This window comes from Enoplosus armatus, chromosome 1 (genome assembly GCF_043641665.1).
Source record: "Enoplosus armatus isolate fEnoArm2 chromosome 1, fEnoArm2.hap1, whole genome shotgun sequence".
In the NCBI taxonomy this organism is placed as follows: Eukaryota; Metazoa; Chordata; class Actinopteri; order Centrarchiformes; family Enoplosidae; genus Enoplosus; species Enoplosus armatus.
Window position 1 is genome coordinate 30,429,595 of NC_092180.1, and position 16,347 is coordinate 30,445,941.

Sequence of the window (16,347 nt, forward strand, 5' to 3'; positions counted from 1 at the left end):
AGCTCAGGAGTTTTCTAAAATGAATCTTTTCAGACTAATCATGTGATGAGTCGTGTGTAAAGTGAAGAACTGCCACTCCACATGGATGGATTACAGTTCTGTTATTGATAACGTGTTTTTCATACTGATATTGTACATAGCACAGAACGAAGAGCGTGTAGCAGCCCTTCTGGCTCTCACTAACCCCTCTCGCAATTCAATTTGACATTCATGTGGTTTTTTTTTGTTGTGAGGGATATGTGTGTGTGTGTGTTCCTTGCAATTTGAATCATGAACTCGGAAGAATTCCCCCAGTTTTTGTCCGACGCTTTGTTCAAAGTTGTGATGGTAGTTTTTGCCATGCCATTTAGAGTATGCAAGAATATTTTCTAACATTACATTAGATTAATGTTGTACTCTTTGATAAGATTTGCTAATGCCCAAATAAACAAAGGGAAACTACCTGATGTTTTGTGTCTTTAATGCAGCTGTACCCCTCAAATGCAGCTCAAAGATGTATTTATTTGTTACATATATTCTTATTTACTTTGTTATTCCTTCCCTGTGTGGGTGGTGTTAACGGTTTTATCTTTTCTTGTCTTTTACAAAGATCTTTTTTCAAAACTTGATTTTTGTCTGCCCACTACAAATTTCATTTATTTAATTTTAGTAGCCTACTGAAACAACATTTTATGAGGATTTGCTTTTCTGTGATTTATATCAATTTCAACTGAATACCTTTGGATTTTGGGCTGTTGGTTGTAAGTTCTCAGTTGTAAGGCTCCATTCCAACAGTGCTCATACGAATATGTTTTAATAAGAATAAAAGAAAAGGGGGGAAAATTAAAATATAATTAGAATCTAAGACATAAAATACCGCAGTGGGAAAACAGCCTGTAAATGGTAGCAAACTAAATATATACTGTGATTTGTGCAGGTTGTAAGCAGTTAGAGACCACGTGAACTGGGAGTATGGGAGAGCACCCAGTCCTGAAGGGGCGCCTGTATCCAGAGTCAGGTCATTATTGAGTGTTTATTTGTATAGGGACAAGTATGTAGCATAAATTAAGACCCACCACAACATTTACAGCCTAAGCCTCATTTGGAATGGTGGTCCCTATCCGTACTGCTTGGGGTCTTGGCGGTGTTGAGATCCAGGGGCCTCATCTATGGTTGAAAGGTGGCTGCGCACAATAAAGCTGCATGAATGGGGGCAGGTACATATTTATGATGAGAAGAGCGTCTACAGTTTTATAGGTCTGAACATTTTCTTGCTTAAGTAGATTCTGAAGGTTTGTGAGTAGCAACGGAATCTGTAAATATAATAATATCAATGAGGCCCCCGGTCTCTGAGCTTGATGTCTTGGAGGGCAACAATGGTGATGAATGGTGAGCTGTAGTCAGTGAAAAGCATTCTCACGTGTGCCCCTCCTCCAGTGCTCAAAAAGGATGTTTCAACTTCTTGAAAACTCGACTGTAAAAGCTGTTCGTTTTATTTTGAAGGTCGCGGACGGAAGCCGTTGCTGTCATTTCATTCCGTGCGACTTGACAAACCTGTATCGCACAGCGCCCAGCCTCCTTTTCATCTGCGTCTCAGGACGACGATTAGAGAGGCGACAGCAGAGGAGGGGGGGGAGGAAGGGGGGCCGGGGGCGCCTCTGAAACGCACCGCAAAGATGGAGGACGACCTGGCGTCGGAGGACGATACCTGTGAGTGAACGTCAACGCTCGCTGGCCGGTGAGGGCTGAGCGACCGTGTCGTCCGTCGAGCGGCAGGACGTCCACGTCCACCGCAGAGGGGACGAGGCTGTCCCTCGCCCTCACACGCGTTTAGGCGGCATTTCTTTACGGTTCAAAGAACGAGACCCGCCGTGTTTTCAGCAGGACGTCACTCAGTGTAGCGTGTGTTACGTTTTTTTTTTTGTGTAACCTACAAAAAAAGAAAAATGAAAACTGAAAATACTGTCCGTTTAGTACAGTACGTAAAGACTGCCAGACGTGACTTAGCATTTCCACATGTTCGGTGAAGTTTTCTCCGCGGGGAACGCGACTTGCCAGGAAACGTCGTCGATGCATTAAAGCGCGCGCCTGTCGGACACTAACGGTGTTGGTCACGTCGTGCGTGTCTGTGGACACGCGGGGGGTGGGGCCGGGGTGGGGGGGGGGGTTCGGGAAAGTCACCACCTGCGGGGCTTGTGGTGCCGAATTATCAAGAACTGGACACCAAGCGTGGTGGCTTACACGACTGTGCTACTCAATAACGCTGCGGCCAATTAGGGTTGTTTTCATTATCGATTATTCGATTATTTGTCACGATTAATCGTTTAGGCTGTAAAATGTCAAGAAAGGCTCATGGCGATTTCCCAGAGGCCCAAAGTGACTTCTTCAAATTGCTTCTTTTTTGTCCGACCAACAGCCTAACCCCCCCCCCAAGACTCTTCATTTACGGCCATAAAATGATTTATCGATAATCAAAATAGTTGGCAACTCATTTTTCTTTCGATCGAATAATCGAGTAACCCTTTGCAGCTCCACGGCCAATAATGTGTAGGGTTAAGGCCCCTAGTCTTAAGGAATAGAATGCAGTGCAAATCCACTTCTGTTGTTGCTTTTCACTGGCATGCAGACTTGCAACAGACTTTGAAAACCCTCCTTGTCCATCGTCCCTGACAGTGCTGTGGTCAGAGAAGGAATTCCACGATGCTGCGAAGAGGAACAACACGGAGAAAATGCAGGAGCTGATCAAAAAGGGCGTGGATGTCCAGGCCAAGAATAAAGTAAGCACACTTTCCAGGACCTTACCAGCCGCTTGCTTTCAAATTCAATGGGTCTCTTCTCTTTTTTTTTTTCTTTTTTTCTTTCCATAATAAATAAAAGGCTCGGGAGGTCATCACTGCTCATTTGCGGACAGTCAGTATTTCAGGATGTTGGCCTAATTCAGCCGTGTGTGCACCTGCCTGTCTGTCTGTCTGTCTGTCTGTCTCTGTGCAGATCGACCGGAAAGCTCTGCACTGGGCAGCAGGAGCTGGGAATGAACAGGCTCTCCGTCTCCTACTGGACCATGACACTGAAGTCGACGAGAGGGACACCGTATGTACACACCCATGGCCAGTTCATGAAAGCTTAGGCTGTGCATATATATATATATATATATATATATATATATATTTATATATATACTGAGCCTGCTGCCACTTTAGGCACTTAAAACCACCACAGTAGGACAAAGACAGACCAAGGCCAGTAAGGAGACTTTAAGTACTACTTTACTACTTCATACTTCATACTGCAGTTGTAAATGTTTGTCCACAGTTTGGCATGAATGCTTTGCTTCTGGCGTCCTGGTTTGGTCACCTTAAAATCCTGCAGATCCTGGTGTCCTGTGGAGCGACGCTCAACTGTGAAAACAAGGTAAGCTTCTTCTTTTCGTCATCATTACAAACTGTGAGGTCATATTCTGATTGATATCTCACAGTCTTGAGTGTGTGTGTGTGTGTGTGTGTTAGGATGGTCTGAGTATGCTGCACTGTGCTGCTCAGCGAGGCCACATCGCTGTATTGGAGTTCATCATGGAGGACCTGGAAGACATCTGTCTCGACAGAGTTGACAAGGTGACTCCTTGCTTGACACCATTTTGAATTCTTCACCAAGTGAAAAGAACTGTAACTTAAAGGTCCCATATGATGCTCATTTCCAGCTCTATATTTTTAATCTGGGACTCCACTAGAGCAGCTGTGCATGATTCACAGTTCACAAAAAAGTCCTTATTCATCTCATTCTGGCCCTTCATGCAACCCCGCAGTTCACCCTCTTGTCTGAAACAAGCCGTTTGAGCTCCTGTCTCTTTAAGGGCCCCCCCCCCCCTCCCTAAAAGCCCACTTTCTTCTGACTGGCCAGCTTCATCCACTTGCCTCTGTGCTTGATGGCATATGACAGCAACAGTGACTTAGCTTGGAAAATAGAGATATGGGGCACTGAATGTGATGAACTTACTTTGTCAGACCAGAAATGAGACAGGAAGTGGGTTGGAAAAATCGATAGATGCTGCTGGAGCTGGGCCTCACTGATTACTGTACGAAAACACACAACTTTATTCACTGATTTTGGTGAAACTGAATCACAATTTATGGATGCATAATAGGTCCTTTAAGCGTCTAAATCCTCTTGTTTCTTTCCATGTCTTAACTATAACAAACATTTTGCGGTTTGTTATCAGAATAGGTGAAGGTGAATGGAACAAGGCCCTTTTCTTGAACACAGTATAGGAACAGTAGCACCTGTGTGTAACCTGCTGATGTCTCTCTCTGACCAGTCAGGGAAGACGGCTCTGCACCTGGCTGCTGAACACGGACAAATCGAAGTGGTGGAGTTTCTGATTGGAATGGGTTGCACACATGGTTTGAAGGACAAGGTAGTCAGACACACACACACACACACACACACACACAGCTGAAATGCCACACCTTGGCCAAGCTAATGTGAATTAAAATGCATCCGTCATTCCAGAGTGTTTAAGCCGTCTTTACACAAACGCGAATGAATTGTCATTTCATCACTCATTTTCATATTACAGAGACTAGAAAAGTCTCTGGATGACTGGCAGACAAGAACCACGGCAGACCCACGTCACTAACACCCCCCCCCCCCCCCCCCAGTCACATAATGACGTAGCCTAGTGTCGGTGCAGTCGGACTGTCCTGATGAATTCTCCGTCACATCTTTCCTTGGCCTCTTGACGTTTTCCATCGATGTCAAGGAAAAGCATTATAGACATTTTATTTTCAGAACATCACTTTTTGTTTCATAATGTCACCTTTTAATGCGACAATGAAAAACAGTAGAGGCCCAAATCCTCGATGTGTTGACTGACCCCACAGGCAAAAAAGTGCAGAATAAAACCTAGGAGGAGCTAAAAATACTCAGGGTTTATATTTCTCTATAATTGATGAATGGTTACATACATATATATATATATGTATGTATGATGTGAAAAGTATTGTAAGAATAGAGTGTTGCAGGGATGATGTATCTTTGTAGGCCAACCTGGAAGTTAGCATCGCCCCTGGTTCCCTCGACAAGAAGCCAGTGGGACTTTTCCATTGGATTTTGGAGTATTGCAGAAAATAAACTCTGTGACAAACAAAAGTTTATGATACTCACAAGATAATCTTCACTAAAAAAAAAAAAACCCCATTGACTTCGAGGGAACCGGAAGTGTGAAAATGCTGACTCATTACCGGGTTTTAGGGTAGGCTCATTCCTGCAGCGCTCTGTACCAGATTACCAGTACCTCATCTGACCGCAGACATAAAAGGCTCTGGGCCTCCCTGGTTTATGCGACGACTGGAAACGAATGGAAGCCAACACATTGAGGAGGTCGATGCGTAAAGAAACAGTCGACTGTGAGGGGTTAAGAGCCCCTCTTGACACGTGTTAGTGTGCTGTATGTGGAGGAAGTTGTCTCAGAGTTGTGTTATGTCTGGACTGCAGGAAGAGAACACAGTCATGCATCTTGCAGCCAAGCGTGGGCACACAGAGGTCCTGCAGAAGATGGTGGAGACTGGAGTCGACCTCGATGAGAGGAATATAGTGAGTGGACGCCGCATACTTAGAGGCCTAATTCTTTTAAAAAAAGTGTAATTAGAGGGATTGTGGTGCATAATTGGTGGCCTGTTTGCATTTTCTCCCCGTTACTTTTCAATTTTACGGAAGCATTTTCAGTTGTGCTCGTCACAGTCGTACCTCGTTTACTGTAAATTGCAGTTGCTCCATCAAATACACTCAGAAATAAAGAGAGAGCACAGAAATAAAATGCATAAACAATAGCACATTGTTCCAAAAGGCTCGTAAGAAAGGCTTTTTTCTTGCAACTCTGCCATGCAGGTCTTTGTTGTTTTGAAGTGCGTTGTATTGTTGTCCTGTGAACAACTACACCTGCATCTGCTACTCCTTTTCGCAGCTCTTTCGCAGTGATGTGTGGGTTTTTCTGAGCATTTCTCACCAGGCCTCGGGCCACTCTATCTGATAGTTTTCTTGGTCTTCCAGATCTGAAGCCTTGACTTCAACTGTTCCAGTAATCGTCCATTTTCTGATAATGTTCCTGACAGTGGAAATAGGGAGTTTGAAAACACTGAGAGAGTTTACTGTAGCCTTCTCCTTGCTGGTGGAAGCGAACTATCTTGATTCTGACATCCTTGGACAACTGTTTAGAGGAACCCATGGTTGCTAACACCAGACAAGAACAGCAACTATATATATAGAATATATAGTTCAGCTCTGGCATTAAATTCACCTGACTCATTAAAGTTGCCTAAGGAGTAAATCACCAGGGTCTGGGTCTAGGTAATTATTGTTGTCAAAGGTAACAAAGAATAATCCAAAAGGTTTCCCAAACTTTTGCACAGGGCCTTTTTCCCCTTTTCTCTATTATTTTGAAATTGTAAAAAAAATGAAATAAAAAGTAATCTTGCTTAAAAATTTGATGAGATGTGTCATGTTTAAGTTCAGTGGCTAAAAACCGGATACTTCTGTTTAACACTTGGTCAGTTCATTTTTATTTATGGAGAGCCAAATCATAACAGAGGTTGTGAAAAAGTCACTACGCCTTATTAATGTAGTGCTGTTTGTGTCACCCAGTATTCAAAAATCCCAGCTTAATATTCAATATTATTTTCTGTGTAAAAAAATCAAACAAAAAAATTTAAGTAATAGTTTCATAGTCCAGAGTCCATAGTCCAAATGCCTGTTTAAATAATGAATCAAGTAAAAATAACGCACTTGCTGGTTCCCTCTCTCTCTGGTTCATGTCATTATGAACTGGCCTTCTGTTCTGCCTGTCGGCTGGACAAAATAAGCTATTTTAAGATGTCCACATGTCGAAATGTCCTCGGTCTCCATCGGCGTGTGAATGTGCTTTGGTAACTGATACGCTTGAAAAGCGCTACATTAAGTGATGACCATTTGCCATTTGTCAATATCTATAAGCTGATCTGACTCGTTTGACTGTTGTTCCTGACTGAAATGTTGCCTGGTGCCTGTTTTCAGGATGGTCTCACAGCGTTGCACCTGACAGCTGATGGAGGTCACTATGACTGTGTCAAACTGCTGCTGGAGTCTGGCTGTAACGTCAACGCACAAACAAATGTACGGCCATTTAAATTCATAAATCGTTTGCAATAAACACAAGAGATTTAAAAAAAAACCAAAAAACATTCTTTGGTCTTTTGACAGAGTTTCAAACCCTGGTTTTCTTGCGTCTTGCAGAAGAACATGAATGCTCTCCATTACGTGGCCCAGCATGGCTTTGACAGAGAGGCCAGTCTGCTGCTGGAGGCAAGAATCAACATAGATGCTGTCGACAATGTAAGTGATGTCAGCTCCCGCAGCTGACGTGCTTTTCCCCCTGTTTTTACTTCACATTTTCAACACACTAAATGCCGTGTGGAAGAATACATTTACACACGAACCTCTTTTTGGGTTGAAAAGGACAAGATTGTCGCACTCGTGACAACCCCAAACATTGTTCTTTGTGTTTGAAACAGCAACACAACACACCGCTCCACCTAGCTGTGTTCAACAATTACACAGAGGTGGTACGGCTGCTCATAGATGCTGACTGTGACCTGGACCTCATTGACAGTGTGAGTACAAGCCTCTACAGCCGCCCCGGTACACATTAAAGGTCCCGTATGATGCTCATTTCAGCCCCATGTTTTTATTCTGAGGCTCCACTAGAGCAGCTTTGCATGAGTCACAGTTGAAAAAAGTCCTTATGTATCTTCTCCTGGCCCTTTCTGCAGCCCCTCAGACCTTCATTTAAATAAAGCTAAGAATGCCACATGCTGAAACGAACACAACTCGCAGTGCCACGGTGATGGCTCTCAGCTAATATTGCACTGTACATACAGAACAACAGATTTCTGCCATGCGCTTCACAGAGACAACAGACTGCTTTGCACGTAGCAGCGGAGCATGGCTGGCAGGACACAGCTGAGATGATGCTGATCTCCGGCGTCAACCTCAATCTGACCGACAAGGTACCATACAGCACCTTTCACATGTCACGATGTGCCCCGCGTTTGTCCCTCTAGTTTTTCTACTTTTCATTATATATGAAGAAGTACTCAGATCCTTTACTCTAGTGAAAACAGTCAATTACAAGTAAAAGCCCACATACAACTCGTAACTCTAGCTGTCAGACAAATGTAGTGCAATACTTCCCTCACAAGTGTGAGTAAAAGTGTAAAGTAGCATAAGATGGAAATACTTAAGTAAAGTACGAGCACTTCATAATTGTACTTAAATACAGTACTTCAGCAAACTTAGTTACTGTCCACAGCTGTTTGCGTTCCTTTGGGTTTATCAACTGTTATACATCTGAATTGATCGACTGATAACAATAAATATTCCCTGTGTTTTACTGACTGTGAGGACAGCAGGGGAAAACGTGTCTGGAGGTGGCAGCGAGAGGAAACCACGTCATCCTGGTTGACATGATCGTCAAAGCTGACCGATTTTATAAATGGGAGAAGGTGAGTTTGTCCTCGTTGCACCTGAAATAACAGAATGACACAAAATACGCAAATAAGGCGTTGCCTTTCGATGTGCGATTGACAGGTCAGTAATCAGCCAATGGCGACTTGCTGATCCTGAGCTCATTGCCTTTTTGTAATTTGTATTTTTCACTGTAAAGTTCCAAATGGGAAAAAAAACAAAACAAGCAACCTGACCTTCTCAACAAGGTTTTTAGTGCAGAACGCAGCGGGCTCCTTTCTTGCTATTTTGTGGCGCTCAGTGGCGCATTCGTTTTTTTCTAAATGAATTATGGATTGGCAGTGACGTGAGACACATACTGTACTATTAGCTGTAGATCAGGATGGATGTGTGACATTTCGTTGGTGTCACTGAACGTGCTTGTCCTGCTGTAGGATTCCTCTGTTGCCTTCAGTGCTGCATGCTTTGCCAACCACAGCCATGTGGATTTGTTGTTTGGCCTTTGGGTTGTTGACACTGTCTTAATTTGCATCTAATGACAGCGTTAATATTAGTATGTATGTACTATGTATGAAAAACCGCTTCCCCTGTTGGCTTCAGGATCACATGGGCAGTGAGCCGGACCCCTGGGTGGGAAGGCCTCTGAGCTTCAAACAGGACCACCAGCCAGAGACACAGCACCTCCGCTCGGTCCTGTGGAGCCTTGCCACCAAGCACCTCTGCCGTGGGGAATGGAAGATCCTGGCTCAACACTGGGACTTCAGCGATGCACATATACGAGCTATAGAACAACAGTGGACAGGTGAGCTATGTCTATCAACAGATGAGATACTACTGCTTGTAAAAACCTCCGCACAGAGGTCTGTTTGAATGACATAAAATCATGCAATGGGCTTTTCTGTAAATTGCACACACTGATTGAAGCTTTGGCTTGGTTGGCTGTGTTCGTTAGTGGGAAGCCAGTGAGGGCTCTTGTGCTTGTAGCTGCCCACTGGGTTGGTCTAACTTTAAAACCTCAGTATGCTTCTAACAAAGGTACAACGTGTTGTCTGTCCAGGTCCAAAGAAAAATGTTTATAGCTTTTCTGAATGGGGCAGCCTGCCACTCTCAGTGACTTGCGTCAAATGTCAAAAAGTACCCGGATTCCAGCCCAGGTGCAACCGGTGCAATTGTTTGGTGGCAACTGAGTTGAACATTTTTTTGTTTTATTAAAACACTTTGAGGTGGTCTCTCAAAAAATGGGATGTTGTTATAACCCTGAGTTGAACCTCCAGGTATGAAAAGCTTCAAAGAGCATGGCCACCGAATGCTGTTAATCTGGCTTCATGGAGTCGTGGTGGCGGGGGAGAACCCGATCAAAGGCCTCTATGAGGGGCTGGTGGAAATCTCACGGACAGACTTGGCAGGTGAGCCCGTCAAACTGTGCACTGTGTGTTTGTATTCTTGCATGACTGTCTATCAGTGATATATGGAGCCCCTGCAAGGTCACGTTGGGCAGAGCTGTATTGTGATACAGTGTACAATATTGTGTATTAGACGGTGCGACAGCTGTGGCTGCTCAGGCACAAGTCGGTACCATTACAGCTAGACGGGTAACTAGAGGAGCTAGTTCCCCGAGGCTCTCAAACCAACTGCTGCCGAGGCTGATTGAGACTGTAGCAATGAGATGATGCCGTAGGTGCATGATGTCTCCTTGCTGTTTTTAATCAGAGTGCATCCGGCAGAAGGCAAACGCAGAGACCAGCTCTCCCAAGATGTGCTCTGCAATGTGATCAACGCTGTGATAGACTGCAAGAAGGCAACGCAACAAATCCAACTATTCAACTGTAAATGCCCAGAACTGAGCCCACGGAAAAAGCTCTGTATTGTCCTCGGCATGACCTGTTTACGTATTCACACGCTGTATATACTGTGGTTGTTCTGAATTTGGTTCACAGACCATATGTTTTGATGCTTGTAAACAACAATGCAAAAGTATCATGAAAATATAATATATATATAATATTTATTTTGCAGTGAACACCTGCTGACACTACCACTGCTACACTGTATCTCTGTACACAAAGGGCTTTCTTAGCATCAGCTAAATATGCTTTCTCAAATTCCTTTTAAAGCTGCATTGAGTTGAAGGTAGAGGGGGGGGGGGCATGATAAATACAGTGATAACAGGGTACATATTCAGACAGTCTCTCCTGGTAGACATTCATAGTGTTGCAGTTGGTTAAAGTTCCAGACACAACCCATCCGACATCTGATCGCTCACACATTCCAACAATTTCATTTAGCTGTGACATGATTCGCTCGATTCATTTGACAGAGAACCAGGTGAGAACTGGGAGGATGAAACCATGTTCTGCTCTAGGTAACTGGGTTAAACTGGGCATCCCTTCACTGGTGTGTAAAATGTTACAAGGAACAGGAAGGATGACCTGAACGAAGACAATAAAACCCAGCTTATTATAAAAAGAACACAAGTTAAGGAATTGTATGTGTGTCTGCGTATTTGCAAGTCTTCTTTGTTTCTGCTTTGTTCGTGTTTATGAATCCACTGGACGCATGATGCACTAAACAAAGTCCCACATTTGAAATGATTTGCCCAGGAATCAGACGTGTGTGTGTGTGTGTGTGTGTACTGCTTTAATACTGCCCCATGGATTGGATGCTTTCATATGCGTTCCTGTTTTCTCAGTTTTGCTCTGGGAGGGCTGTATATGTATTTCTATTTCTACTTGGGTCACTCAAGATACATTTTAATGCCATGTGTAAATATTGGCATTATATTATAATATATAATATATCATATTGGCAATAGTTTTGCATGAAGTGAATACATATGGTCTCTTCCCTACTTTCACAAAGTAATGACATTTTGTAATGATTTGTATGACAAATGTAATGGTTTTATAGCACTGTGCTGTATTGTGGTATGCCAATGTAATGCTGAATTTCAACATGAATGCACCTTGTTGAATGATCATTTCCGGTTTACAAAATCACATGTGTAGGTACAGTATAAATAGAAGTTGTGTTTGCATGAGTCGGGGACATGAGGACATTTCCTCGCTGGTCCTTGAACCCCTCATGAGATAAATGATCATCACGTAAAGATTACTTTTTTTGAAAATCAATGCAATAACTTAACTTTTTTCCTGCACCAATGCAAATGTATTTTGTATAATTCCATGTGTAAACTTTCAATGCAACCATGTACATGACATGTTCATTGCAGCCATAAAAACTCGGCTTTGAAAACAAATGTCCACATTGCAATTTTCTCCTACAAATTCTGGACCATCAGCCACATTCACTGACATTAAACAGAAATTGCCTGAAGACCTACTACTGATGGTATTTCAGCCTTTGATGATACATAACTCAAAGGCACTCATTCAAAGTAACTTGTCCTGGAAACATCCTGTAGAGTGGACAGTTTGACGACTTATGTTACGAAGTTATGGCTTCTCACATACAGCCAAATATCTTAAAACAAAAACTCAACAATATTCCAAATCACACACATTACATAAGGCCAACCTGTTATGGAGGTTTTCTGTGTGTTAATACAATTAAAGACCACTTTATTTAGGAATATACACCATGTGAGTAATATATAATTAGTAGAAGAAAAAAAAAAGCTCTTTAGATTAGGGCCCTTCTACATGACATGGCCACAACTGAAACACCGAACCTGGGATTTTTGGGGCCCCGGGAAAGGGCTTTGGTCAGAGGGTGTTATTGTGCCGTTGTCCTGGAAATGGTTAGGACCCTCAATCGTTACCACTCATGATATTTGGGCTCCTGCGAGTACAAGGTCGGGAAAAGAATTACGTTCACATCACTCACATGCTCCAAAAGCATCACTCTGAAGGCCTAAGACTGACAGAGGGGAACATTGAATTTATTGTATCCTTGCTCAATATCTAAACTAAACCAAACTGTATTTCCATTTGTGTGAAAACAGGAAAAAAAAAAGATAAAAGACAAGAACAGTCAGTTTGAAATGTTTAAATAAATACTAAAAAAAAAAAAACACACACCCGGAAATACATTCGCATTGTCGCATTGCATTCTGGTTCTTGTAGTCCGTTTCTGGTCCTCTGTTGTCGTCGTCGCTGCTGAGCTCAACTGGCCTCGGTACTACGCCACCATGATGTCTTCGGGCAGCACGCTCTCACAGCCGGCTGAAAATGGAAACGGAGGTATGTTGTGTAGCTAAACATTGCAGACAAAGGCCACATTCGCTACGTTTTTTAATTTATTTATCCCGTTTTGCTTAACGACACTCGCTAGCTACGTGACTACCCTACCCTGCCAGCTAGCATGCTAACCGTGGACGTACACATCCATGACGCTAACCGGCCCGAGTTCTGTCGCTAAGCTACCGGCGTTATTCGCACCAGCGCTGTCACATGACTGACTTAGTTCAGCTCACGGCATCGTGTAACGTTTCGTTTCTTCATTTCAGGAAACAAGAGGACACCGTGTCCGTTACACGGCTGTAAGCGCGTGTACACAGACGCGAGCGCGCTGGAAAGCCACATCAAGGACCATGAGATCTCAGCTCAGTCTCTGCCCGGTGAGCTCCCCGGTTCGGGAAGTCATGCGTGGCCTGTGCATGAGTCTCTGGGCTGGACACTTTTTTTTTTTTTTTAACTACAAACACAACTGTGATGGAAGCAGAGCCGTGCGAGGCAGTGCAGTGCAGTGCAGTGCAGTGTAGTGTAGTGTGACTCTCTTCCTGCTGTAACTGTACAGAGTCGACCACTGCTGAACCAGACACTGGTGCGACCTCCTGTGTCAAACTGCAGTGTTTTGAAAAAGTGCCCCATGGTTTACTCCTAAGTATAACTTATGAGAGCAACTGAGCAATATATATATATATACAGTGCTTAAAAAATGTATTAGACCACCACCCAGTGTGAGGTGTTTGCCACCGCTGCCCTAAATGAACAGTATTGCTGATGTCTCTGTAATGGTTAATCCACCAGTATGTGCAAGCCAAGCTCCTTAATCAAAATGATATCTTTAATGCTAAAATATAATTATTGTTGTTATCCATGAATTCTCAAATTTACTGTTTTACAAAAAAGCAAATCACAGTTATTTACTTGCATTCCTGAACAGAAACATTTGTTTTGTGGTTGCAAGAATGCAAGCTGTTATCAGGGCCAAAGGAGGTCTTACAGAATATTAAGATTTTTGGTTAATATATGTGAATAAGGACTATTTAGTTGTTCCAGTTTGTTATTTGCCTAATAAATAACAATACAATTTTTAGTTTGAAACAAGTTTTTCTCGTTTTTATGACAGGTGGTCTAATAAATTTGTTAAGCACTGTATATATAGGTCCAATCTGGCTGTGATGTTTTGTTTTGGTGTAATTTGGGTTGGAGATAAGAACATCACACCAGCAGTGAACACTGTCTGTCCTCTCTCAGGCAAGGTCTTGCTGTGCTCCAGTGTGGGCTGCAGCGGTTCCTTCCCCAACATGCAGAAGCTGATGGAGCACATGAGGCATCATCACAAACCCAACATATTCTTCCTGTGAGTTGGCCTTTTTTTTATTGGAACAGCCCCGCGCTCTCTGAGAAGGTTTCCACTAACGTAGCGTTGCTTCTTTGTCTGAAGGTGCGAGAGCTGTCGCACAAAGTTGCGATCCTACCGCGGCCTCCTGACTCACCTGCACACCTGCTCCAAAGTGCCGCGGGGGAAAACAAAGCCGACTGAGCCAATGCCCCCTCCGCCTGCTGCTGTGACCAACCCAAACATGACCCCCACGGCCATGGACTCAGTGTCTGCACCCCAGCAACTACCCTCTCAAACCCCAAACCCAGACGGTTCCTTCCCTGCTGCTGTACCTCAGCCAGACTCTGGTGACCCCCCTTTCCTCGGCCCCCCCTTCTTGTCTGCCCAGCAGACCTCCCCACCCCAGCTTGCTCCTCAGCAGCTCACCGAGGGAGCTCCCCAGCCTCAGCTCTGGAACAAAGCCTCTGATGTGTCTCCGACTCTTAACCTGGAGGACCCAACAGTAGCTCCTGACCTCCATGATGCCCAAGGTCAGCACCAGACACAGACCAGGTCTCCTGAACCCGTCCACCCTGCTCCAGGAGCAGCCCCTCACTCTCCTCCTGGGTCCTCAGCTGTTTGGAAGAAGAATCAAGGTGAGCCTCTCCTCACACTAAAGCACACACCTGCAACCTGCCAGATGTGGCTACTTCCTCCCACTGTACAAAAGTGAAGTTAGATTCTACTCAAGTCAACTCCCTGTCCTCAGCAGACGTGTTACACAGCCGTACTGAGCTCGTTATGCTTACGTCGTGCTTATGTTACAAGCTAAAAGTGAACACTTTGTTATACGTAACGTTTGAGTTGTAGTTTTTGAGGCTGAGACCAACCAGCCCACCCTCCTCTCTACCATCCATACCTGTCCTGACAGAGGACACAGGGCTTGAGTCCAATAGTATGTCAAATTATTCTAACGCTCGTCAATAAGGAGGTAAGGGCGACAGATTAGTCTACATATTGAAGAATAAACGTTCCAATCAAATTTACAATAATTCAGTGTATTATTTATTCTAGAGACGGCCAGGGCTCTCTAAACATTGATGATGTGATATATATATATATATATATATATATATATATATATATATATATATATATATTCACTTCATATTTTTGCATTTGTGAGATTAATATATTATCAGCCACAACAAATAACTAGTTATTGGCCTAACTGATCTTTGTCAGTGTGTCTCTCTACATGAGATGCAGGTAAAAGCTAGTAAGAGCCTAATAATGGTGATGTTGTTCCATCTGTCCAACACACAAGTGTTTCGTCTTAGTTCATAGTTAATCAAGCTAATGTTTGGGTGCTATTTCTGCACAGCCAATTATTAGAGTAGCTCCCATCTTAAATGGTCTGTTACGTAATTAGAAGACTTAATTTCACAGCTGTCGCATTACAGAGTTGAATTATTGTATTCAAATCTGAAATCTCAGCTGAAAAGTTTCTGTAACAAATTAGCGGTTTGTGAAAGAACCAAAAAAATCCCGCCCACTGTTGGTAAGTCAGATAAAATTGATGCAGTTCCTTTTGGTTCAGACATCCATTTGTCCTTTCATCCATTAGGTATGGCCTGCAACAGACGCATCCTTTGGGAGCACACTAAAGGGCGCTACACATGTGTCCAGTGTGGCCACACGGCAACCAACCGTAAGGAAATGACTCAACACATCAACACTCAACACAGCGCTAACAAACCTGCAGACGACACGGGGAGCTCTGCCACTTAACACGTAGTGTGGAAGCAGGAGGACTCTTTTACTGAACAAGATGTTTTCTGGAAGACAACAACTCCCATGATCCCACACTACTTCACAAAGTAGTCTCTCAATTATTTCTACTTTACTTCATGCCGTTTGAGCCTTGAAAGTCAACCCGGACTCAACATCATAAGTGTATGGTGAATGTTTTGGCCTGAAACTGAAGTGTCATCCCAGGATAAGTAGTGGAAGCTTCAGCTTATAGTATTTGGGTATTGACAGGCAAAGACCTCATGAAGTCATTACTTTTTTTTTTTTTTTTAGTCACTGCATTAGCTTTGTTTTTCACATTGACAATAGCAACTGCTACAGCAGCAGCAGCTTTCAGCCCGATATGGAAGATCACGCACTGTACAGTGCTGTTATAGATGGGACACGGGTCGGATCTGCTGCATGTGGATTGTACAGTGAGCTTCTCTTGCAGATGCTTTACTTATGTGAACTGTTTTCGGCTTCTGTAGCATACCAATTAAAGGATCGGTCTGGTGTTCCTCTAGACGGTTGTTATTGCTAACAAATCTAGTGAAAAGTGCTGGTTTTCATGGGGTT

At 43.5% G+C, this 16,347-nt stretch overlaps 2 protein-coding genes across 2 annotated transcripts; both read left to right on the plus strand.

The window, feature by feature from the left end:
* The first annotated feature begins 1,655 nt into the window (after window positions 1-1,655).
* On the plus strand, window positions 1,656-10,319 carry ankdd1a (ankyrin repeat and death domain containing 1A). The gene is made up of 15 exons (XM_070908607.1): window positions 1,656-1,689; window positions 2,653-2,756; window positions 2,971-3,069; window positions 3,292-3,390; window positions 3,486-3,590; window positions 4,292-4,390; window positions 5,470-5,568; window positions 7,024-7,122; window positions 7,243-7,341; window positions 7,521-7,619; window positions 7,917-8,015; window positions 8,415-8,510; window positions 9,130-9,274; window positions 9,747-9,878; window positions 10,183-10,319. Exons 1-15 carry the CDS (start codon window positions 1,656-1,658, stop codon window positions 10,242-10,244), a joined length of 1,470 nt encoding a protein of 489 aa, XP_070764708.1. The 3' UTR covers window positions 10,245-10,319.
* A 2,269-nt stretch (window positions 10,320-12,588) lies between these two features.
* On the plus strand, window positions 12,589-16,294 carry znf414 (zinc finger protein 414). Its single transcript, XM_070908949.1, has 5 exons — window positions 12,589-12,671; window positions 12,938-13,048; window positions 13,911-14,016; window positions 14,101-14,633; window positions 15,605-16,294. Exons 1-5 carry the CDS (start codon window positions 12,620-12,622, stop codon window positions 15,766-15,768), a joined length of 966 nt encoding a protein of 321 aa, XP_070765050.1. The 5' UTR covers window positions 12,589-12,619; the 3' UTR covers window positions 15,769-16,294.
* Window positions 16,295-16,347: the final 53 nt, after the last annotated feature.